General features: G+C 35.9%; 1 protein-coding gene across 1 annotated transcript in view; it reads left to right on the top strand.

The window, feature by feature from the left end:
• Positions 1-404: 404 nt before the first annotated feature.
• The window catches only part of PDZRN4 (PDZ domain containing ring finger 4), a 375,783-nt gene continuing 350,012 nt past the window's right edge, over positions 405-26,175 (top strand). The window contains exons 1-3 of the mRNA XM_065886738.1: positions 405-1,040; positions 3,404-3,490; positions 5,372-5,479. Coding sequence (XP_065742810.1) covers positions 405-1,040; positions 3,404-3,490; positions 5,372-5,479 — 831 coding nt within the window. The remainder of the gene's footprint in view (positions 1,041-3,403; positions 3,491-5,371; positions 5,480-26,175) is intronic.

Below are 26,175 nucleotides of genomic sequence, written 5' to 3'. Positions count from 1 at the left end.
ACCAGCTCTGCCCAAGGACTGCTTGAATCTCACTGTTCAGGCAAACGGGCACACAGCTTTCCAAAGGACCACTGTAAGCTGGCCTCAGCTCTCCGCAGACAAAATTTGAAAGAACATAAATTGCAGAGCAGCGAAGGAGTGGGCAGGTTGGGAGTGCGGGGTTGGGGGGAGGGAGGCCACTGGAAGTGGCGTCTATTCGTATCAATACGGCTGAGTCAGGGGACCTAGTCGGAGCCAGAAAACTTCAAGCCTAACAAACTCTGAGATCACAATCCCTCACCCTTCTCCTCCCCTCCGATGAGCCATCGCAGCGGGTGCACTGTCCCTGTGGTAGTTCGTGGGGGGACAAGGGGTTCGGAGAAAGTGGACTCCTCGTTCGCTCCCCCTTTTCCCCCATCCCTACCATGGGCTTTGCCCTGGAGCGCTTCGCCGAAGCGGTGGACCCGGATTTCCAGTGCAGGCTGTGCGGCCAGGTGCTGGAGGAGCCCCTGTGCACGCCGTGCGGGCACGTCTTCTGCGCCCGCTGCCTGCTGCCCTGGGCGGCGCGGAGGCGCCGGTGCCCGCTGCAGTGCCAGCCCCTGGCGCCGGGCGATCTGTACCGGGTGCTGCCTCTGCGCAGCCTCGTCCAGAAGCTGCGCGCCCAGTGCGACTACCGCGCCCGCGGCTGCGGCCACTCGGTCGGGCTGCGCGAGCTGGCGGCGCACGTGGAGCGCTGCGACTTCGGCCCTGCCCGCCACCGCCGCCGGGGCTGCGTCTCCGGGCCGTGCGGCCAGGGCGGCGGGGACGCGTCCGCGCGGGGGGGCTGCGGCTCAGCGCCCAGGGTCCGCCGCGGCGGGACGCCGGGAGTCCGTGGCGGGAGCGGGCGGGCGCCAGGGCCTCAAGTCCTGGCCTGGAGGCGGCGCGAGAAGGCGCTGCTGGCGCAGCTCTGGGCGCTGCAGGGGGAGGTGCTGCTCACGGCCCGCAGGTACCAGAAGAAGTTCACCCAGTACATGGCTCACGTCCGCAACTTCGCCAGGGACCCGGGCGGCGGCCGCGGCCGGGTAAGCACTGAGGGGTCGGCACCCGGGGAATGGTCGATCGGGGTGGAAAGGGGAACGGTTCTTTCTGGCACTTCAGAATTCCTTCGCAAAGTGACATCCTTCTTTATGTGGTAGGAAGAAACATTCACCGCCCTGATCATCCTATACTATTAGTATCTTTCGAGTGTATTAGTTTTGCAGTTTACAAGGATTGTCCCCTTTCTACTTATATTGGGATTGGAAAAGAGTTAAACAGATTAAATTCCAACTTTTAGTCGGAGAACGAAGAATTAGGAAAACTCCTTTTCCCACCCAGACCCTTGCTTCCCATCTTTCACTCTCCTGCCTACCCTCTCTGCGTATTTTTTGTACCTTCGGCCTCGGCCTGAAACCAGTTAGAGAAGGAAAGCCAGGTAGCGAGGACCTCTCCTAACCTGCCTCCCTCTCCCGCTGGCTAGCATCCCGGGACGTGTCATTCCCACACCTTTGGCTATGCATGACTTAGTTTCCCTACCAAACCACCCATATCAGCCACTTTGTACTCAGCACAGGGACTCAGGGATACGGGAAACCAGGATAACTTGGAGTTAAGAAATTAAGAGATAGGATTTCTTAGACCTGCAGGGTTCTTTTCATCACCCCGACCTTCCCTAAATAGTTCTTAAGTGCTTCCAGATTTCATTATTAGTGGAACGTGAGTGGGTGAGTGTGAGACTTGGGGAACCTAGTCTGAGAGCTCACATATATCTGCGCTCAGACTAGCCGTGTGACCTCCTGGGATGTTTCCCTTCTTTGTCGAGGTTGCTGGCCCTGAACTGTGTTCATGGACTGCCGGCTTTCTGACGGAATAAACAAGCCTCTTTGCAGCGGCTCGTGACAAGAGGCTTGTTTATAAAGATGTTCCTTCTCTTCTGAAGGACTTCTGCACAGTGTTTGACATTGTTGGCCGCTGCCATGGTGAGCAGGGATTTAGCAGAACTTACACTCCGTTCAAGGAGCTGTTTTCATTCCCCAACCTCCTGGGGAGGAGCAACCCAGGGTGATGCCCATTTGGAACTGCTTTGCATAGCCTCCAACTCAGGCACCGAATTTAGAAGCTTCTGTCCTTGAACCTTAAAAGGATTATTGAAGTGTGAGAGGCTGAACTGTTTCTACTCTGATAAACGGAAGCACACACTTATTAAAAGTTTGGATGCTCTCTATGATTCTTTCTCTCTCATATTTACATCCACATAAATTTACAAAAATGGGAGGACCAGAGAGAAGCACAGAAGTATGGTCTGTAATACCAGTTCAGGGTTCAAGGTCTTGGGGAAGCAGTGGTTGGTGGAAAGGAGCAAGGCTAGATTATATGACAGAGAAGTCCATGCAACAAGTCGAGAAGTCAAGCTGTGGTTCTGAGAAGTGAGGCAAAACTGACCATGATCTGCAGACTGCTTACCAAAAGGCTTCGTGCTGCTCAGTAATGTTTTCCCACTACCAGCAGGGGCTGCTGTGCACACTGCCTGGGAAAAGTTCCTGGGAAAAGGTGGTGATGATGGTAGCAGTGGTGATGATGTTTATGGAAATTTATCATTCTGAAGTAATTGCCAAATATGTAATTTCCTAGAATAGTTAATAATATGAATAACCATGATTAAAATTCATATAGCCTTGCACTATTTCATCTTATGTTTAAATTGGTCTTTTTTAACAAGCAGGTTTGTAGATATAATTCCTGTTTGTTTAACTGTTATTTGGCCATCAGGAAAGCAATACATACTGCTTTAGTTAGCATAAATCCTCTCTTTTTAAAATTCTGCAAAACCAAATAAAAATACCATTTAAAATTACGATTACTGTAACCTACAAAATCCTGTATTTCAGTAGCAATGTGAATATTACTGTTGAAATAAATTTATAAATAGCTCACTATTATTTACATCCCTTAAGATTTTCCAAAGTGAAATTATTACATAAAATATTTCTTAGATTCTTTAACAATTTATTTTACTCATCTGGGGGGATGAGCCTTACCATGGGCTAATGGAGGGAAAAAATAAGGATACCTGCATGGTCGAATCAGAAATCTGTTTAAGTTACAGTGGAGTCAGAATCAGATGCTGAGTTAGGATAAAAGCTGCATGTATAAACATGCAAAGCCATTTAGTCATTTTTGAAAATAGTTATTTTTCTCACATGCATGGTTGTTCCTTCAAATACATACTTTCAAAGTAAATTCAGGAAGAAATTAACCTCCCAAATTCAGCCATCCTTAATTTTAAGATTTTAAGGTTTTCTCTTTTTCAAGTCAATTTATTTACAGTTAAAAAACACCTTTATTGTAGCATTTTTTTTCTTTTATATTTTTTAACTAGTCAGTTATTTTATCCCTTTTCTTCTAGGATGGAGAGCATAAGCCATTCACTATTGTGTTAGAAAGAGAAAATGACACTTTGGGATTCAATATTATAGGAGGTCGACCAAATCAGGTAACCCACCCTGTTAATGCACCTCTTTGCTTAAATGCACCTCTTTGCTTAAAATAATAGAAGACTTAGCTTTCATTTGTGGATTTTAAGTAAAAAAAACAAGCAAACAAAAAAAAAAAGAAGGTTTAATCTTTAAAATAGTGCTTGTCATCAAAATGCAAATGTTCCAGTATAAATATTCCAGAACAAACCGAGAATTTTTTTGAGAAAAATAAAACAACGGCTTTGCTACTTAAAAAAAAAAAAAGAGTACATTTCACATTTTACCTACATCATACAGCCCTGTTGGCAAATTTCTTAAATAAACCTATTTCACAATAACACATATAGGCAATTTCTATTTGATAATCTTAGACAGGTACATTGCTTGCTTGTACCTCTTATTTATTATGTCAAATTGGTCAGTTTTCAGATGCTAACACAGACCAGGCAGTTTATAAAATATCTTGAATGAATGAATGAAGAGTTAAAATAAGTTGAAATGAGGGATAATTGTTTTCACAATTACATAGGTAATACCATGTCTAAAAAAGATAGTTGATTTTATATACTTTTGGCTCCCCAAATCAAATTTTTTATTAAATTGAATGAATAATTTTTTCTACATTGATGCCAATTGTTTTCAAAATGCATGAGTTAATAAACTTATACCAAATACTGTAGTTGCAATGTTCTTTCATATCCTTCAAATAGTACATAAACTTAATTTTCATCTTAACTAGGAAAGGTAGTGAAATTTTTAAAAAATCATGTTCTTTCATTTTCCAATCAGCTGCCATGAAAGTTTTGCATCCTGCATTGCAGACGTTGGCCACAGAAACTGTCTGAGCATTGTTGGACATATGCTGTGTTCAGGCCAGGATGGCAATGACATATTTCCTCTTTGTATTCAGCATTTCGAAAACCTAGCAACTAATGACTGCTGTATTCTGTTTCTAGAACAGTTGCCATTTATTATGAAAAGATAAAAGTCTTTTCAGCATATCATTTTTGTTTTCTTTTCCCCTAAGGAATATTTTTATAAATGCTAGTAGGGTGTTTGACATTTAGATGACACTAGACACTTTTAAGAGCCTCTTACAATTCATGTTAAAGAAGGCTGATTAAGGAGAAATAATTTTGTTTAACTTGCTATAAAGCAAAATGACATTTTAAATTATACAGTGTATTATTATAGAATGTTGGACATTTTCCCTAAATAAGTTTTGCAGGGTAATTGGTTTTCTGTGACTTGCTAAAATGTCCTATATGTATGATATTGGCTATGTGTTTGAGGTTTAATTAATCATTAGTCTCATTGTACCTGGAACTGTGTAAAGATTAGCTTTGAATGGGTTCTCCTACAATTTGGAGTTGATCTTTTGGGATTTTATACTTGAGTAAGCTCCTAGTCTCCCCTGTGAATAGATACAGTCAGAGCTATATTTCCAAATCTGTCACATCGTGAGGCTAAGTTATATTTTCAGAACTATGACCACATTTCAAACCAATTATATAGTTAGGCTGGATATGCTTTTTGTTTTCTTTAACTTATAGCCCTTTTTAATTGCTATACCTCTTTCTACATGAGACGTTTTATAAACAGTACTTAGAATCCCATTGTTATCATTGTTCATGCCCTTTCCCCATAGCTTTTATGTGTACTGAAAAACATGAGGTAACTAGATAATCTTGTCAAAGATGTTCATTCATTAAAGCTGCCATCTTGATTAATGACTATTTGGTGTTAAGTAAGTTAAAATTCAGTACCAATTCTCCAGCTAAGAAAGAGAATTGCATGTTTAGAGAGGCTTGTCAATGTTACATTTACTAAATTGTTTTTTATCCAACTTAAAATTTTGTTTACATCTTTCTTACTGCTAAAGGTTTTATTTTTTAAAGGATAATCAAGAAGAAACACCAATGGAAGGAATTTATGTTTCAAAGATTTTGGAAAATGGACCTGCTGATAGAGCAGATGGCTTGGAGATTCATGACAAAATCATTGAGGTAAGACAATAATAAAGCACAAATAAGATCTGTGGAAGAAATATTTGGACATTTAAAATTTCCAAACTTATTGCTTTTCCTTGGTGTGGTACTTATTAGAGTGTATATCTAACTAGATTGTATAACTAACCTGTTTTAATTATTAGATATTGGAATAGAAGAATGAATCACCCAAAATTTCCAAATGTGTTAATGAATATCTCCATTTTAATAAATTGCTTTTCCCCATGAATTATAAAGATAATTGTGTGATTATTAAGGGATTGATTTGTTATAACATCTCAAAAAAGGATGATAAATCTCTGCTGAAGAACACTTTTGACAAGTAAATATTATTATCTTTAAACTTGTAATTAGTATGTTATATGTAGAATTATTTATACATTCCCTTTTTACCATTTCTTAGTTTAATATGGTTATCTTCTTCATGTATCTTTTACATGAAAAAAAAAAAGAAGCAGCTATTGCAAAAACTTTGTGGGAACTCTTCATTTTCTCTAATGTACATTGTGGCTGTATTGTTTGTATTTAGGGTTGACAAAGTAAATACTCACAAGTTAGTGAAACTTGAGCTGTGATAATAGAATTTTGGGTCACTGCCATTTACTGCCTCAGTGCTTTTCAAATTTTAACTGGTTGAGATAGTATTATTTGGCGTAACTGAAAATTAGGTTAGCTTTGTCAATGGAGTTATTTCCAATGTATTAGTAAAGACATAAATAGAAATTTGGAAGGTATACTTGACTCCACTATTCTTTTGGAAAAATTCTGTTCTTTCTAGATTATATAATCATTTGTACTACCTTTCTGAATGTCCATATAAACTATCTGGATGGAGACTGTTTTTCTTTATTAAACTTTGAATAAAGTTTTAGATGTTCATTTATCATTTGTGCATTAAAAAAGTTGAATTTTGGATAATTTGACCTAGAATGAGAGCGAAGAGTAGAGAAGAGCCTATCGTTTGTTGTTGACTCATAACATTTAAAAATTAGCTGATTAGGCACTTTGGAGAAGAGAGAGGAGTCGCCTTTGGCTGAGAAACTGTGGTTTTTATCTGAAGAGGTCTCTTGCGTCAAGGTTTTCTCTTTCCAGTTTTGTAGCCAAGAAAGTATGGAGCTACTTTCACTGATGCTATCCAGTTTGTCGTGACAATTTGCCTGGTGGAAACATTTACATGCTACAGTTTCTAAAGTTAGAATTTTTCTGTTTCTACTCATGTTTGTGCAGTACTATAAAGGACAAGATAACCTAAACAAAAAATTGTTCTTTTTACTTTCTGCCTTATTGCTAGCATTTTGGTTTTTCCAGTTAAATGGAAAACAAATGCCTACATATGCTACTATTAGAAGGGCTGATGGAACTGGGTATGTATATTCAGCTAACACACACACTCACATATACTCATAACAGAAACACATACTGGGGATTTAAAAATATTTTATTCCAGCTAGGTAACAATGTTATGTATGCTTCCTTAATGTTGCATGGAAAACGAGGAAGAAGAATTTGTCTTTTATATTGTGATATAACATATTTGTTAAAAATTTACTGGTTTTGTTAATGTATAGATGTACTTTTATAAAAACTAGAGTTGATTAATCAAGTGCATCTTTATGTCTAATACTGTTACAAATATATGTCAAAATAACCTTATTTAAATAATATAAGATAAAGAGCAAAGAGATCAACCATGGAAATCTAAATTATAATTTATAACCAGCTGCAGTATTATTATTTCACCTTGATGTGCATATATTAGCTGCTAATGACAAGAGCTTGAAATTTGCTTCAATGATAGAGATTTATCAATGTATCCTTTGTGCAAGGGTAAATTGGTATTATGCATATTTTTATTATAGCTCTGTAATGAATTCATGTGACCACATTTGCAGTTAAGAAATGAGTTAGGTGGTATACATATTTCTGGAATGTTGCCTGTTAAACAGCATGAAATATTTTGCAAGGAAGATTATTAGAAATAAATCTCTTATATTTAGTTGTTCAGTGATGCCATCAACTTTTTTAAAGTGATAGATATTTGTGTGACCTTATTTCATGTACATATGTAAACAAGCATGCTTGTTCTTATGCATATATATGTGTAAATATCCCTGTGTACCAATTAAAGTAAGAAATATTTGATTCTTGTCAATTATTTTAGTTCATCTACCATTATGGTACCAGTCAACTTTACAGAGTTTATAATATTGGGAAACTGATAAGAAATATATTGATTAATTTAAAATATGCAGAGAGAAAAACAGATTTTATATTAGAGGAATTTCTTTTCCATTTTTTTGTTCTCAGTGATTTGTTTAGTGAGCTAATTTGATGGACTTTTTTTTTTTTTTCAGTTTTTGAATTTCAAATGGCCTTGCTGATTTAAACCTAGTGCAACAAGTAAATTTGTTTGCAGAATAAAGTACACAAATAGGTCATATATTATGAACTACCCATGTGACTTAACTCCCACAGTCTGACACATTACTAAATGCCTTGAATTCAGTGATATGTAACTTAAATAAAAAATAGAAACTGTTAGATAATTTATATTTTACTTAAATCAAGATTTACTAAAAATATTTTATGTAGTTAATTGCTTAAAGCACTCATTACAGCGTTTATGAAATAAATTTATAAAATAAATTTTCATAAATCACTCATTTAAAGGAGGAAATAGATAAGTTAAAAGTTTGGTTCTACTAATACTTAAAGAAATTTTAATAACCCTAATAAAAATATTAGCTATAACAATTTTGTTAAAATTTAACAGAAGACAAATACTCCAAAAGTATTGCTTTTTAGTATTGCACATTCTACTGAAGCTGAACTCAAGAATTATAAAAGCAAAAAATCATAGTCATGAGGTAAACCCATGTCATATTTTTCACATAATACAAGGCAAATTTATTTTTGGAGCCAGTCTCCATGAGCAGTCATGTTTACCAGTTTCTAGATGTTTACACGTCCACATTTGTTAAAATACTTATGTGTGTAGATTCAGAAAAGACATCAGTTGTGATAGTTCAGTTACATTAGGTGTCAAAGTATCACCGGAGACTGAAAAGACAGATGTTGTTAAAGACATTTTGAAACATCACAGAAGTTCACATAGACCAGGAATCCACCAGAGTCTACATCTGAATAAAAGCATCTTTTACAAGCTGTTTTTCACCCTTTCAAGGCTCAAAGGACCACAGAAGATCCTTGATACTATCAGAGGCTTTGAAACAACTTTATGCAGGCAATACCATTACAGTCCTTATCATCATGTTAGGATGCCTGAGGGGTATGTGGGAGGGAGTTGAGAGTCAAAGTTCACTGCTGCCGTCAGCAACTATTCCTCTATTATTATTTCTGTGATGCTGATAGTGGGCTACACAACTATAACCCCTAAGTGAGAAAGTGAATAGAGGGGAGGATAGTCATTCATGGCTCTTTGTTCACATTTTCTTCTCCCTCCCCCAACCCCCTTCCTGAGTTCCTACCAACGCCCTGTGACTGTGACAGGAAAGTCCATCCTTCTTTCAGCTTCTGGAGACCAGGGAGTTGGGGTGGAGTGCTGTGAAGTCTTTGAGAAGAACGGTTTGAAGCAGAAAGCACAGTTTTCTTTAGTGTATACATTAAAATCTATTCTATTTATTTAGTTCGAAATTCATTATGAAATGCAACACACAAGACATTTCCATTTACTTTAGAAACAATTCCCACATGGAATAATGTCAGTGTAGCACTTTCTAGAAAGTACTGAGTTTAGTACTAGCAGAAGGAACTTTACAAACATCTCTACAAGAACTTCTTAACTATTCCAGACTGCCAACTACAATTTCTTTTAGTTCTGTAATGGTAGACATTCTGCATTCTCTATCACTACTTTCTCCTCCACTAAAGTGTCAATCTTTGGTGGTTATCATGTTTATTTGCCCAAGACTCTGCATAGTTTTGTTGTAGCTATTAACACAGGAAATTTAAATGCAGATCAGACCTAAACATTCAGGAATGCTTTTGAATCAGTTCTTCAATGTGGCACCCCTGTATGTGCCTGATGGCACAGTGTAATTTATCACTTCATAAAGCAGCCGTGCTAATTTGTTTATGCATTAGAAGCATTTACAAGTTTTGTAGGTCACTTGTAAATCTGGTGGGCAATTAGAATTTTTGACAAATTGCTATTTAATTCAAACATATCACTGAATTTGTCAATAAAATATTATTCTCACACATCTTTAAAGTGTATTTTAACTGTTCAAATAACATTGACTGATTGTCTGAAAGAATTAGGAAAGAAAGCAATCCTGTTAATGCAAGTAAAGAAGTACATTGTAATGAGTTTTGTAATCATGATTACGTTTGTAATACATGATTGTCATTATATAAATTGTATAATTTAATGTATCTTGAAAAGTACTGTGGTGCAGTAAGAGCATGAATTCTGAAATCAAGGAGATCTGGCTGGAATTCCTGTCCTGCCTTTTAAAACGTGTGGCCTTGAATAAGCCAGCTGTGCCTCAGTTTCTATGCCATTCATACTTATTGTGTGCACATAGTGCTTGGCACAGGGCAGATTCTTGGAACCTGCTATCAGAGCCTGATGTGTCTCATTCAGCTTATGCAAGTAGTTTTGCTCTCCAAAGCAGATAGACAATGCAGGGAGAGGAAGGGGAGCTGTATTTTTCTTTTTGAAGAATTCAGATCACTCTCTCCAGCTTTCAGCCATTCCCATTTCCATAGGCACCACAGTTTGAATGAGTAAATGTAGAAAGTTTTAAGTTGTACATTTCACCCACTCATATGGACCTCAGATGCAGAAAGGGCTGTGGGAGAAAACTTTACACTTATGATTTAATTCAGTCATTCAACAAGTATTTTACTAACTGCCTATATGTGTCAGGTGGCATACCCTATGTTGTGGAAAGAAGACTCTGCTCTTAAGTAGCCCGTGGTGTAGAGGTCCTATTTTCTGTCTATACAAGGCAAGGCAGGCCTTTATGTGAAACTACTCTTTCAATTGTTATGAGTGTAAATGGACATCACCATCTTGTCTGAGTGGAATGACACTATGGATTTATTCTAATTTTCCCATTGTCCTACAGGTAGTTCAATTCATTTTGAGACATGATAAGGGGTTAGTAAAAGAGTAGAATCTGTGGATGTAACATAGCAATGTGGTTTCAGGAGGAGGTGCAGGCCTTGAACTTGGGTCTCGGCCTTGAACTTGGGTCTCGGCCTTGAATTTGAGCTGGGTTATCTCACAAACGTTTCTCAATTTTTCTTATTCCCAGTTTTGTGCCTATAACTATGAGGGTAACAATAGCTAGTCCCTCAAATTTTCTATCCAGTTAATCATAGTATTTTGCCACTCCACTGAGTTTCCATTATTGATAAATACAGTTTTGTTTAAAATGTAGTTTTATTTTAGCTTACAAAAGAAAGGCTGGAAAGGTCTTTAAAACCTTGAGATTTAGTGTGTTAAGCACTGCTTTATCTGTTTTAAATTTATAAGATATGAGCTTTGATTTCTTTTTTTTGAGTACTAAGCTTCTGAGAAAGTAAACAGGGTCACCACATATGACTATGCAGTTTGCGCACTACATAACTGCATGTGATGTCCCTGTCAAAAGGTCTAACTGTGGCTCCCCTTTCCCCTTTTGTTCCCTGCTACAAAAATCCTCAACAGAGCACTTATAACATTTATTTTTATTTAGGTGATTTTTATTAGGTATAATTGACATACAACATTATATTAGTTTCAGGTATTTGACAGTGATTTGATATTTTGTATATATTGTAAAACGATCACCACAATAAGTCTAGTTGAAATCGTCACCATACAGTTATAGAATTTTTTCCTGTGATGAGAAGTTATAAGATCTACTGTCTTAGCAGCTTTCAAATATGCAGCACAGTATTATAACTATAGTCACCATGCTGTACATTACATCCCCATGATGTATTTATTTTATGACTGGAAGTTTGTACCTTTAGACTCCCTTCACCCATTTCCTCTACCCCTCAGCCCCAGGTTTGAGAACCACTGAACAAGCTGTTCGCTGTATCTATGAGGTTTTTTTTTTCAGATTCTACATATCAGTTAGATCCTATTGTATCTGTTTTTCTCTGTCTGACTTATTTCACTTAGCTGATATATATATATATATATCACAGTTTCTTTATCCATTCATATATCCATGGACATATATGTTGTTTACATATCTTGGCTATTGTAAATAATGCTGCAGTAAACATGGTGGTGCATACATCTTTTTGAATTAGTGTTTTTATTTTCTTTGGATAAATACCCAGAGTGAAATTTTCGGATCATATGGTAATTCTATTTTTAATTTTTTGAGGAAACTTCATAATGTTTTTCATAGTGACTGCACCATTTACGTTCCCATCAATAGTGCACAAGGGTTCACTTTCCTCTACATTTTGGCCAACATTTGTTATCTCTTGTCTTTCTGATAATAGTTATTCTAACAGATGTGAAGTGATATCTCATTGTGGTTTTGATTTACATTTCCCTGTTGTTTAGTGATGTTGAGCATCTTTTCATGTACTTATTGGCTATCTGTATGTCTTCTTTGTAAAAAAATATGTGTTTACTTCCTCTGCCCATATTTTAAGCAGATTGTTTGATTTTTAGCTGAGTTGTAGGCATTCTATATATGTTTTGGATATTAACCCCTTATCAAGTATATGATTTGCAAACATTTTCTCCCATTCAGTAAGTTGCCTTTTTGCTTTTTCTCCTTTGCTGTTCAGAAGCTTTTTAGTTTGATGTATTCCCATTTGTTTATTTTCACTTTTATTCCCTTTGCTTTTGGTGTCAAATCCCCCCAAAATTGTTGCCAAGACCAGCATCAAGAACCATATTGCCTATGCTTTCTTCTTGGAGTTTTATGGTTTTTAAGATTTTACATTCAAGTCTTTAATCCATTTTGCATTAATCTTTGTGTATAGTGTAAGACAATAGTCCGATTTGATACTTTTGCATGTGGCTGTCCAGTTTTCCCAGAACCATTTACTGAAGAGACTGTCCTTTTCCCATTGTATATTCTTAGCTCCTTTGTTGTACAGTAATTGATTATATATATGCATGGGTTTATTTCTGGGCTTTCTATTCTGTTAATCAATGTGACTGTTTTTTTATATTAGTACCATACTGTTTTGATTACTATAGCTTTGTAATAGAGTTTTTAATCAGAGAGTGTGATGTCTTCGCCTTTGCTCAAGCAAAGGTTAAGATCACTTAAGATTACTTTGGCTATTTGAGGTCTTTTGTGATTCCATACAAATTTTAGGATTGATTTTTCTTTTTCTCTGAAAAATGCTGTTTGAATCTGTAGATTGCTTTGGGTAGTATGGACATTTTAACAACAGTAATTCTCCCAATCCATGAGCACAGAATATCTTTCCATTTATTTGTGTTCTTCAATTTCTTTCCTCAAAGTCCTATAGTTTTCAGTGTACAGGCCTTTCACTTGGTCAGTTAAATTTATTTCTAGGTATTTTATTCTTTTTGATGCAGTTGTAAACATGATTGTTTTCTTCATTTGTCTTTCAGATAGTTCATTAATACTGTGTAGAAATGCAACTGATTTCTGTGTATTGATTTTGTATCCTGCAACTTTACTGAATTTACTTATTAGTTCTAACAATTTTTGGTGGTGTCTTTAGAATTTTCTATATACAATTGACTGTCTGTATACACCAGTTCTGTAACTGCAGATTCAACCGTGGATTGAAAGTAAAAAAAAAAAAAAAAAAAAAAAAGTTCCAAAAAGCAAAACTTAAATTTGTCATGCACCCGCAACTATTTACATAGCATTTACATCATACCTAGAACTATTTACATAGCATTTACATTGTATTAGGTATTGTAAGTAATTTAGAGATGATTTATATATATGGGAGAATGTACATAGTTTACATGAAAATACTATGCCATTTTATATATGGGAGTTGAGCATTCACAGATTTTGGTGAGGGCTGGAGCCTAGAACCAATTCCACATGGATACCAAAAGATGACTGTATAAAATTATGTCATCTGAATATAGTGAAAGTTTTACTTTTTTTTTTTCCAATTTGCATGCTTTTTATTTAAGTTTCTTGTCTGATTGCTGTCTGATTAAATCTTCCAATACTATGTTGTACAATAGCGGTGAGAGTGGGCATCTTTGTCTTGTTCCTGATCTTAGAAGAAAAGCTTTCCTCTTTTTACCATTGAATATGCCATTAGCTGTGGAACTGTCATATGTGATATTTATTATGTTGAGGTAAGTTCCCTCTGTACCTACTTGCTTGAGAGCTTTTATCATAAATAAAATGTTTACATTTTGTCAAATGTTTTTTCTGCATTTACTGAGCTGATCATATGCTTTTATCCTTCATTTTGTTAAAGTGGTTTATCACATTGATTGACTTGTGGATACTGAATCATCCTTGCACCTCTGGAATTAAGTCCCACTTGATTATGGTGTATGATCCTTTTAATGTATTGTTGAATTCAGTTTGCAAATATTTTGTTGAGGATTTTTAGATCTGTGTTTATCAGAGATATTAGCCTATAATTTTCCTTTCTTTTGGTGTCTTTGTCTGGTTTTAGTATCAGGGTAAAATTGTCCTCATGAAATGAGTTTAGAAGTGTTCCCTCCACTTCTGTGTTTTGGAAGAGTTTGAGAAAAATTAGTATTAATTTTTCTTTGAACATTTGTTAGAATTCACCAGTGAAGCAACCTGGTCCTGGACTTTTGTTTGTTGGGAGGTTTTTGATTACTGATTCAATCTCCTTACTGGTAATCAGTCTGCTCAGATGTTCCATTTATTTGTGATTCAGTCTTGGATGGTTGTATTTCTAGGAATTTACCCATGACTTCTAGGTTATCCAGTTTGTTGGTATATAATTGTCCATAGTAGTCCCTTATAATACTTTGTTTTTCTGTGGTATCAGTTGTAATGTCACCTCTTTCATTTCTGATTTTATATATTTGAGTCCTCTCAATTTTAACTTTTCAAGAACTAATTTTTTGTTTCATTGATATTTTATATTGTCTTTTTGCTCTCTATTTTATTTCTGCTCTGATTTTTGTTATTTCTTTCCTTCTGCTAAATTTTGTTCTTTTTCTAGTTTCTTGAGTTGTAAAGTTAGGTTGTCTATTTAGGATATTTATTCTTTCTTGAGATGGGCGTTTATTGCATGACCTTCATTTTTAAAACTACTTTTGCCACATCCCATAAGTTTTGGTATGTTGTATTTCCATTTTCATTTGTCTCAAGATATTTTTTTTAAATTTCTCTTTTGATTTCTTTGTTGACCCATTGGTTGTTCAGTAGCTTGTTTTGTAATTTACACATATTTGTGAAATTTCTAGTTTTCTTCTTGTAATTGGTTTCTACTTCAATACCATTTTGGTGAAAAAAGATCCTTGATGTGATTTCAGTCTTCTTAAGTTAGTTAAGACTTATTGTGTGGCCTAATGTGGTCTATCTTGGAGAATGTTCAATGTGCACTTGAGAGAATGGCTATTCTGCTGCTTTTGGATGTACTGTTCTGTGTAGATCTGTTAAGTTCATCTCATCTAATGTGCCACTTAAGGCCAATGTTTCCTTATTGATTTTCTGTCTGGATGATCTATCCATTGTTGGAAGTGGGGTATTAAAGTTGCCTATTATTATTTTCTTCCTTTAGGTTTGTTAATATTTGCTTTATATATTTAGATGTTTCTATGTTGGGTGCATAAATATTTACAAATATTTAATCCTCTTTGTGTGATTGACCCCTTTATCATTATGTAATGCCTTTCTTTGTCTTTTATTTTAAAGTATATTTTGTCTGATATAAGTGTAACTACCTTAGCTTTCTTTTGGTTTCCATTTGCATGGAATATCTTTTTCCATTCCTTCAGTTTCAGTTTGTGTGTCCTTAAGTGTGAAGTGAGACTCTTGTAGGCAGGATACAGATGAGTCTTTTTTAAAATTTTATTTTATTGAAGTATAGTTGATTTACAAAGTTGTATTAATTTCTACTGCACAGCAAAGTGATTCAGTTACATATATATGTATAATATATATACACACACACATTCATTTTCATATTTTTTTTCCATTATGGTTTATCACAAGGTGAGTCTTGTGTTTTTATTCATTTAACCACTCTGTGTCTTTGATTGGAGAATCTAGTTCATTTACATTTAAAGTAATTATTGATAGTTATGTACCTATTTCCATTTTGTTAATTGTTTTCTGGCTGTTTTGTAGTTCCTCTGTTCCTTTTTTCTTCTCTTGTTCTCTTCCTTTGTGGTTTGATGACTTTCTTTAGTGGTATACTTAGATTCCTTTCTAATTATCTTTTGTGAATTTACAATAGCTTTTTCCTTTGTGGTTACCATGAAGCTTAAATATAACAATTTATATTTACAACTGTTTATTTTAAGTTGATAAAAAGTTGAGTTTGAATGCATTCTAAAGTTCTATATTTTTACACTCCCCCCACCCATGTTTTATATTTTTGATGTCACATCTTACATCTTTTTCTCTGGTGAATTCCTTAACAAATTATCATATATAATTATAGTTATTTTTAGTACTTTGTCTTTTAACCTTCATACTAGTTTTATAAGTGATTAATTCACTATCTTTACTATATATTTACCTTTACCAGTGAGATTTATATTTTCATATTTTTTCTTGTTACTAATTAACACCTTTTTCTTTCAGTTTAAAGAAGTCACTTTAACATTTCCTGTAATGCCAGTTTAATGGTGACAAACGCACTTAGCTTTTGCTTGTCTGTAAAGCTATTTATTTCTCCTTTAATTCTGATTGATAATTTTGTTGGGTAGAGTATTCTTGGTTTGAAGTATTTTTTCTTTCAGCACTTTTAATATATCACGTGACTCCCTTCTGGCCTGCAAAGTTTCTGCAGAAAAATCTGCTGATAGTCTTGTGTGTGTAACAAATTGGTTTTCTCTTGCTGCTTTTAAGATTCTCTGGTTGTCCTTAACCTTTGACATTTTTAATTATGTTTCTTGGTGTAAGTCTGTTGGGGTTCATCTTATTTGGTACCATCTGGGTTTCCTGGATCTGAATGTCTGCTTCTTCACCAGATTAGGGAAGTTTTCAGCCATGATTTCATCCAATAAGTGTTCTGCTCCTTTCTCTCTCTTCTCCTCCTGGGACTCCTATAATGCAAATGTCATTTCACTTGCTGTTGTCCTATAGGTCCCTTAAACTATCTTCACTTTCTTTCATTCTTTTTCCTTCTTGCTTCTCTGATTGGATGAGTTTCTTTGTCCTGTCTTCAAGTTCATTGATTTTCTTCTTCTGCTTTATCTGGTCTGCTGTTGAACCTTCTAGTGTATTTTTCAGTTCACTTATGGTATTCTTCAGTTCTTTTTAGTACTTGTATTTTCTATTTTTTTATCTTTTTGTGAATTTTTCACTGTGTTCCATCCAGTCTGCTCCCAAGTTTGCTAAGTGTCTTTTTGATCATTACTTTGAACTTTTTATCTAGTAAGTTACTTATGTCTGTTTAAGTTTTTTTTTTTTTTAGGTTTTATCTTATTCTTTCATTCTCTCTTTCTTCATTTTGCTTGATTCTCTGTGTTAGTTTCTATGCATTAGATGAAACAGCCACCTCTCCCATTTTTGAAGTGTTGGCCTTGTGTAGACAAACCTTAGTGTTCAAATTTGCTCTAGCTCTTGGCTGTCTCCCAAACCTTTGTGATTGTCCAAGCATCCTATTTTATTTTTAATAGCTCCCAGTGTTGCGGGTGTGCCAAGACCAGTTATTGTCCCAAAGGGGAGGCTCTCAGTCATCAACTAGATTCAGGCTGATTGGAAGCCAGACCCTCAGGCAGCATTTTTGAGAGTACAGAAATATATACAGTCCTGTTGGACGACAAGTGTAAAGTCTGCTGGCCATCAGTTTCAGGTGATGTATAGGTGTCATTTGGCAGCAGCTGCAAAAATCAAGGCACCATACAAGGATATAAGCCCCTTTCTGGAAGATACCAGTGAACAGGAATGAAGCAGAGGAAGAGTGCAAAGATTATATCCACAGCATCAGTTCCCTGACAGCATCTCTGTTGGCCCCTTTAAGTATGCCAAACCAGAAGCCTGCCTCACAGGCCAAACTTCTGGATACACAACTAGGCCTCTTTCTCAGAAAGACTGGGCACGTTTCAGTCTGCTATCTGTGCAGTGCCCTGGGAATGGCAGCTTGCCAAGAACTGTCTCTCCAATTGTTACAGTCCCATGGGACCCAGGAACACAAGGCTCCCCCAGTCTCTAGAGCCAGGCAATCAAGAGGTGTTCTCTGGATGATAGCCACAAAAACTAGGGTACCTGATATAAAAACTGGGGCACCAAACACGTGTAGAAGCTTTCCTTCAGGAGTTAGGGGCACCCTGGTGTGTTTCAGAAGGACAGTACAAAAATGGCACCCTCTGAAAAAAAGAAAAAAAAAAAAGATGGCTCCCGCTGCCTTCAGTATAAAGATGGCACCTGCTTGAAATGAAAAGAAAAAAAGATGGCAACTGCCAGCTTTAGTGAAGCAGAAGGAGAGCAGAAAGATGGCACCCACAGCCTCTGCCCCTGGATAGTATCCCAGCAGGTCTCTGCCACTCAGACCAACATTTTAAAATTAGCAAATGAGTCTCTTTTAAATAAAGGCTGGGCATCTTTTTGCACAACAAAGGAAACCATAAACAAAATGAAAAGGCAAACAATGGAATGGGAGGAAATATTTGCAAATTTTGAATGATAAAAGTTTGCGCTACTCAGGATATCTGGAATTAACCCAGAGATAACGCCATCATGATTCTCAAGTGTTTATCATTTCCACCTGGACAAGCACAGTAGCTTCTTGAATAAACTTTGCCCTCACCCAGTCTCTACCACGTCAGCTCAACTTACTTACTACTGGCAGAGTTGTTATTTTTTTACTCCTTTGCTGCAGCCCCTTCATTATCATTCTATTGTCAATAGGGTAAAATCCTAATTTATCAGTGAAGCAAAAATGGACCTTCAAAATCTTTTCCAATTTTCTTTCTTAAACTCGCTACTGTAGTCACATGAAACTCCTCCCCTTTTCTCAGGTCTCTCTGCCTTTATTCCTTCTTTCCCTTTTACTTGGTATTCTGGCCTTCCCCCCACTCCACATCTCTTCTTTCCCTGGCAAATTTCTGAGTATCCTCAAGAATCCTCCACTCCTTGAAGCCTTTCACAATTCACTAAGGGGAATTATTTTCTTCTCTTCATTGCCAGTAGATTTTTATACCTCTCACTTTCATAGCACTCTTCATAAGCTTTGCTGTTTATTTATTATTTGGTGTTCTTTGCTGACAAATGTATGGATTTCTTAAAAGTGGTTTAGAATTTTATTGGACTTAATAGTTCTAGCACCCTTCCTGCTCTCAGCATTGTGTCTGGTAAACCAAAGTTTCTCTGTTATTTATCTTTGAATTATGGAATAAATGAATGGATAGACCTCAAGCTCAAAATTTTTGGCATTATGGTCTAGATCAAACGATTTTTCAGGTGCCAGGTGGGCAGCCTCTGAAGGCTATCCCTGTTACACCCTGTTCCTTCTCTTTGCATCTTTATCACAAGGTCAATCAGAAGTTGAAAGATTCACTGTTTCTTAAGTTTTAAAATCCCTAAAATCTAGTGTAAATGGATTGAAGCAGTTTTATTTTTCTAGACTGTTTTGTCTAGCCTATAAATAGGAAAGAACTCAAGTCTGCAACACAATGTTTCAAATTCTGTTTATGTAAATGCTTGAATTGGATCTGAAGATGTGTATGTTTGCCTTCAGATTTTTTGTCATTGAACTTGAAGAACACTGGTAAAGCTTACTAAATTCACATGCTTGCCTACAAAGCAGATTTGCAGAAAATGGTACTGGACTGAACATGGAATCGAACAAAAACATGATTAACCACAGAGGAACTGAAAAGATGAAAGGTGTTATCAATGTTTCCAAACCTTGTAAATGGTTTGGTAAAAAGACAGACTTTGGAGCTTCCTAGAGCACTGCGGATGGCTGTGGAGACCCTTTGAAGTTCTCCTGATGAGAGCTGCTTGGACTAACTAACAGTAGCCCCAGCTATGAGCTTTTCTGAGGAAGCTTAAGGAACAACTCACTAAGCTTGTTGTTCGGAACTATTTAAGGCAACTTTTATAAAGTTGTGCTTTTGTAGAATACATGCTGTTGTACTCTTTGTAGATTCTGGTGCTTTTACAGAATTTTATACATATTTCTCCATTTTTTTTCTAAAATTTTGTTTTTCCTACTGCCTTGAGAAAGCATCACAGAAGAGCAAAGCGCAGCTGGCATGTGTTGGGTGGATTTGATCCTCTTAACCTATGAATTACTGTGGCCACATCACAGTCCAATGGCTGTATGGACAGTTCCTTTAATCAGCTTCCCTCCTCTTTCTTAAGCAGTTAATAGTGTTCTTATGAAGCTTATCACTCCTTTAATAATCAGCATCCCACAGGTGATTCATCACTCCTTTAATAATCAGCATCTCACAGGTGATTCATTATTATCTTCAAATAAAAAGTGCCCCAAAGAATAGACATTATTCATTATGTTTAAAATATTTTATATAATTCTATCTTGCTATCAAAGATGTAGAAATAAATCTCCAACTCATGAGATTAAATGAGCAATTTAAATGAGCAATTGACTATTCTGCTCACTTTATAGGGAAATGATTCTATTTCATGATATAGATTAGGATAAAATTTAACACTGTATAGTTGGAAAATACATATAATTTTAAATTAAATTTTAAAGGGATTTTTTGGGTAAAATTAGGTAATTCAATATTATACTTACATAATCTGTCATAATGAAGTAAAAGAAAATAAATTTTCTTTATGAAATCATATTTAGAAAAGAAATCATTAGTTAACAAAAATTTGTTAGTCATATAAAAGATAATCGGGCTTCCCTGGTGGCGCAGTGGTTGAGAGTCCGCCTGCCGATGCAGGGGACACGGGTTCGTGCCCCGGTCTGGGAAGATCCCACATGCCGCGGAGCGGCTGGGCCCGTGAGCCATGGCCGCTGAGCCTGCGCGTCCGGAGCCTGTCCTCCGCAACGGGAGAGGCCACAACAGTGAGAGGCCCGCGTAACGCATAAAAAAAAAACAAAAAAAAAAAAACAAAAAAAAAAAAAAAAAAGATAATCTGTTTTCTACCCTGTTTCTATGAGTTTGACTTTTTAAAAAAAATATTCCATAAATAAGTGATACCATGCAGTATTTGCCTTTGGCCTATTTCACTTAGCATAATGCCCTTGAGGTTCATCCATGTTGTCACAAATGGCACATTTTTTTTCTTTTTCGTAGCTGAATAATATTCCTGTGTGTGTGTGTGTGTGTGTGTGTGTGTGTGTGTGTGTGCGTGCATGCATTATATGTTCTTTATCCAGTCATCTGTTGATGGACACTTAGATTGTTTCCATATCTTGGCTATTGTGAGTAACACTGAAGTGAACATGTGGGTACAGATGTTCACTCTTCAGTATCCTATTTTCAGTTTTTTTGGGTGTATATCCAGTAGTGGGATTGCCGGATCATATGGTAGTTTATTTTTATTTTTCTAGAAACTTCTATATTGTTTTCCATAGTAGCTACAGCAATTTACATTCCTACCAACAGTACACAGAGATTCCCTTTTTTCCATATCCTTACCAACATCTCTTGCCTTTATGGTAATAGCTATTCTAACATGTGTGATGTCATATTTCACTGTGGATTTGACTTGCATTTCCCTGATGGTTAGTGATGTTGAGCACTTTTTCATGTACCTGTTTTTCTATTCAGTTCCTCTGACTTTTTAAAATTTTTATTATTTTTTTTTTTGCGGTACGCAAACCTCTCACTGTTGTGGCCTCTCCTGTTGTGGAGGACAGGCTCCAGATGCGCAGGCTCGGCGGCCATGGCTCACGGGCCTAGCCGCTCCATGGCACATGGGATCTTCCCAGACCGGGGCACGAACCCGTGTCCCCTGCATCAGCAGATGGACTCTCAACCACTGCACCACCAGGGAAACCCCCCTGAATATTTTTTTAATCAGATGGTTTGGGGTTTTATTCCTATTGAGTTATGTAAGTTATATATTTTGGATATTAATCTTTTTTCATATATATGATTTAAAATATTTTTTCCATTCTATAGGTTGCCTTTTCATTTTGTTGATGGTTTCCTTTGCTGTGCAGAAGCTTTTTAGTTTGATGTAGTTCCACCTGTTTATTTTTGCTTTTGTTACCTTTGCTTTTAGTGTCAAATCCAAAAAATGATTCTCAATACTGATGTCAAGGAGCTTACCTCCTATGTTTTTTTTGGTGTTGTTGTTGTTTTCTCCTAGGAGTTTTGTGGTTTCCGGGTTTACTTTCAAATCTAATTCATTTTATGTTGATTTTTCTGAGTGGTGTATGATAGGGGTGCAGTTTCATTCTTTTGTTTGTGGCTATCTGTTTTTCTTAACACCATATTGAAGAGACTGTCCTTTCCCCATTTAATATTCTTGGCTTTTTTTGCCATAAGTTAATTGACCATATGTGTGTGGCTTTATTTTGGGGCTCTCTACTCTGTTCCATTGATCTATGTGTCTGTTTTTAGTCTAATGCCATACTGTTTTGATTACTGTAGCTTTGTAATATAGTTTGTAATCAGGAAGTGTGATGCCTCTAGCTTTGTACTTCTGTTTTCAATATTTATTTAGCTATTCAGAGGTCTTTTATGTTTCCATACAAATTTTAGGATTGATTTTTCTCTTTCTGTGAAAAACGCCTTTGGAAATTTGATAGGAATTTCATTAAATCTGTAGATAGCTTTGGGTAGTATGGACATTTTAACAATAGTAATCCTTCCAAGCCATAAGCACAGAATATCTTTCCATTTATTTGGGTCTTCTTCAATTTCTTTCATCAATGTTTTTATAATTTGTCTTTCACCTGTTCAGTTAAATTTATTCCTTTTTAATGTAACTGTAAGTGGAATTGTTTTCTTAATTTCTCTTTCTGATAGTTCATTATTTATAGAAATGCAGCTGATTTTTGTATATTGATTTGGGGGGTGGAGGTAATAGAGAAAGGTTGCCAAAAGGATATAAACTTTCATCGCTAAGGTGAATGAAGTATGAGGATCTAACATAGAACATGATGATTACAGTTGAAAATACTGTATTAGATAATTGAAATTTGCTAAGAGAATAGAACTTAAGTGTTCTAAATAAATAAGGTGACGGATGTGTTAATTAACTAGATGGTGGGAATCATTTTACAATGTATACATATATCAAATCATCACAATGTACACTTTGTCTTACAATTTTCTTTTCAATTATAATTCAATAAAGCTGATCAAAAAAAGATAATGCGTTTTCACAGTGAAATTTACTATACACATGATTTACTAAGTAATGAAACACACTTGAATTTCAATTGGCTTTTGTTGCTGGAGGTAAAAAGACCAGTTAGTGATTGTATTTACTTCAAATACCTTAAAATCAAGACACGAAGACAGTGTATATTAAAAAACAAAAGCAAAAGAACATGTGATGAATGGCTGGCACAGAGGGACTTCTAAAAAGACCTCCCTTTTATTAAGGTGGCCAGAAGCTTTAATAATGAAATGATAGTTTAAAGGAAAGATGAGAGATTGAGAGGGAAGAGAGGATGGAGCAAGGGCTTTCCATATTTAGGAAGAATGCCATGAGCCAAGTGACAAGGCAGGATTGACTATGTCTTGTTTGGCAGCCATTTTAGATGATTAACATAATGAAAAAATAATAGTCAATACCTATTGATTTACTCTTCAGATGCTCTGTAGGTATTAACTCATTTCATCCCCACAAAAACTCTGTGAGGTTGGTGTTATAGGTACTAGTAGTATCCCCATTTTGCAGACAAGAAAACTGAGGCACAGAGAGATCAAGTAATTTGCCAAGGTAACAAAGTAAGAGATCTTGGGTCTGTGCCCTTAACCATAATTTGATACTGTTATTATTGAGTTATATAGGTGATTCAAGGTAGATAATGTATGAGAAGTCATTTGAATTCAGATTTTGGTGAAATTAATGGAAGGCATTGTATGTTTGGCTAAGGAGTTAGATTTTACAGTACAAGCAATGAGGAGTAAGCAATCATTTTCAAGCGGGGCAATGACATGGGTAAAGCAATGATTAAAAGATTTATCAAAAAATAGGTTTCACTGGGATGTGTAAATAAATTAAAAAGTTAAGGGACTTGATCAGAAAGAGTAGGTGAGTACCACAGGTGTCCATATATGAGGTAATGAGGGCCTGTGGCAAACACAGTAGAAAACTGCCAGAAGGTAGTGACAACCTCGTTACTCTATTCATCATACTTACCGTAATGTTTCCCCTTGTCTTCACTTGCCTACAGTATGCTCCTCTTCAATCAAAAATGGGGGCGCTCAGTGCAATTTACAAATTTTTAAGTAAATTTGTCACAGAAGAGTCACAAGTGATAAGTGTCTAGTGCAATAAAAGATCAGAAAGTGAAGTCATCCATGTAGCCAGCTTCCTGATCAAGACACAGATCATTCCAAACACACCAGGAGTCTCCTGTATTCCTCTCTTCCACCATTGCCTTCCTCCTAGTTTGCCTATTTTTGAATTGTGTTTAAATAGAATCACACAATAGATATTCTTTAGAGTATAGCTTCTTTTTATTTAACATTATGCTAATAAAATTCACTGATGTTGCTGCATCTTTCATTTGTTCATTCTCATGGCTGTTTAGCATTTCACTAAAGCACAATTTAGTTATCAATTGTATCATTAGTGGGATTGCTAACTCTGTGTTATTACAGTAACTTACTCTGAGTATTCTTGTGTGCATCTTTTGGTGAATATATGCCTGCATTTCTGACACACAGGCCCCCCCACCCCGTACATTTGTATGTTACAGAGCCAGAGGATGGACACACACACACACACACACACACACCAGGAGTACATTTGTATAATACATCACAGAGTCAGAGCATATATATATGTGTGTTCAGCTTTAGTTACTACAGCTGAATAGATTTGTTAAAATGGTTGTAACAATTTACATTCTTACCAGCAGTGTCAGAGCTCCAATTATTCCACATTCTTGCAAGGACTTGGTATCCTGTGTCTTTTTAAATTTAATCCATCTAGTGAACTGGTACAATTCCTTGCTGTCTTATGAAGTTAAACAAGTTTATATATTTTTGGTGATTTCAATATCCTTTTTTGTGAAACACCTGTTGGCATTATGGTGAACGCAGAAATCCTACCTTTTCCTGCACCTTTAACACTTTGCACACCACCTGCAATGCAGTTGTTTGATGAATGGATTAATACATACAAGATTATAAGGGTAAAGCCAATTTAACATTGCTATTAAATCCCTATGCTTAACATATATGAGGCGTCCAATAAATATATACTAAATGGATGAAAAAAAGGTTTCCTGTTTCTTTTAAACATATCTGTCACAAAGCAATTATAGTCTTCCTATTTTACACTTCTTCCTCTATTTTAGAGGAAGAAGTAATAATTGTGTTTCCTTTGATGTTATCACATTTGATCATCTTGGCATGCTCAATTTTTAATGTTACTCTTTTTGTAGAGCCAGTCTTAGATTCTCTGTTACAGTGTCACAAAGATTAATATGATCCCTAAATAAGTACTTTTGGCCAAGATACACTGTGTTGCAAACCCTTTCACCTTGCTGAATGTGTGGGTGTTGTTTTTTCAGAGGCATAATCCTTTCCAACAGATAAGAATGATCAAAGAAAAGTCTTTGTTTTTCTGCTTACCCAAGCTTTCACCTAGAGGCGATTTCTTTTTATAATACAGAACTTTACAATGCATATCTCCTCCTAGAGAGGTATAATTTTTCTTTGAATCCAAATTAGAACTCTGGGACTGTCAGAGCCTACTGATTCAGAATTAGGTCATTGAAGCATACTATGTCAGCCCTAAGACAAAAGTAGGTTCCCGGACATACAGATGGTAATACTGTAGAATCTTAGAGCTGAAAGAAATGGTTAGTTGAGGGTTGTTAAGTGAACAATTGAAAAGTGATTTTTTTATAAAAGTAAAAAATACTGAATACTCTAGTGATATTTTACATATCTAAATATTTTATAAGGTGGAAACATGAGCTGTCAAATAAATTATCTGACTATAATTTATACATATAATCTGATACAGAGAAAACTCATAAAATATATCTCAACACATAATTTAAATTATGTACAAAATGTCTATTTATACCTATCTAATAATGATAATGATTATAAAGGTTAACAATAGCCCTCACATTGATAGAGTCCTTATTGTGTGCCAAACGCTCTGCTAACAGTAATATGTAATAAATATATTGGTGCAATTAAAGAATGCCAGTGAATAACAACGATTTAAACTTGATAAGTTTCAATTTTATCGAAATCAACTTTATTACGTCCAGGTTTATTTGGAGGACTATTAACCATGAACTAACATGTAATGGAGACCTGTGCAGTTGATAGTTCCAACAATTCTTTAAACCAGGAAATAAAGTTCAAGGTAATTATGATATTAACCAAGCTTATTGCTTAACAAAAAAAATCAAGGAAATACAATGATCATTATGTCTTTTCTTTGTAATATATAAAGTTTGTAATAGCTTTTATTAAA

This window comes from Phocoena phocoena, chromosome 11 (genome assembly GCF_963924675.1).
Source record: "Phocoena phocoena chromosome 11, mPhoPho1.1, whole genome shotgun sequence".
Lineage (NCBI taxonomy): Eukaryota > Metazoa > Chordata > Mammalia > Artiodactyla > Phocoenidae > Phocoena > Phocoena phocoena.
This window is presented reverse-complemented; position numbering and strand designations above follow the sequence as displayed.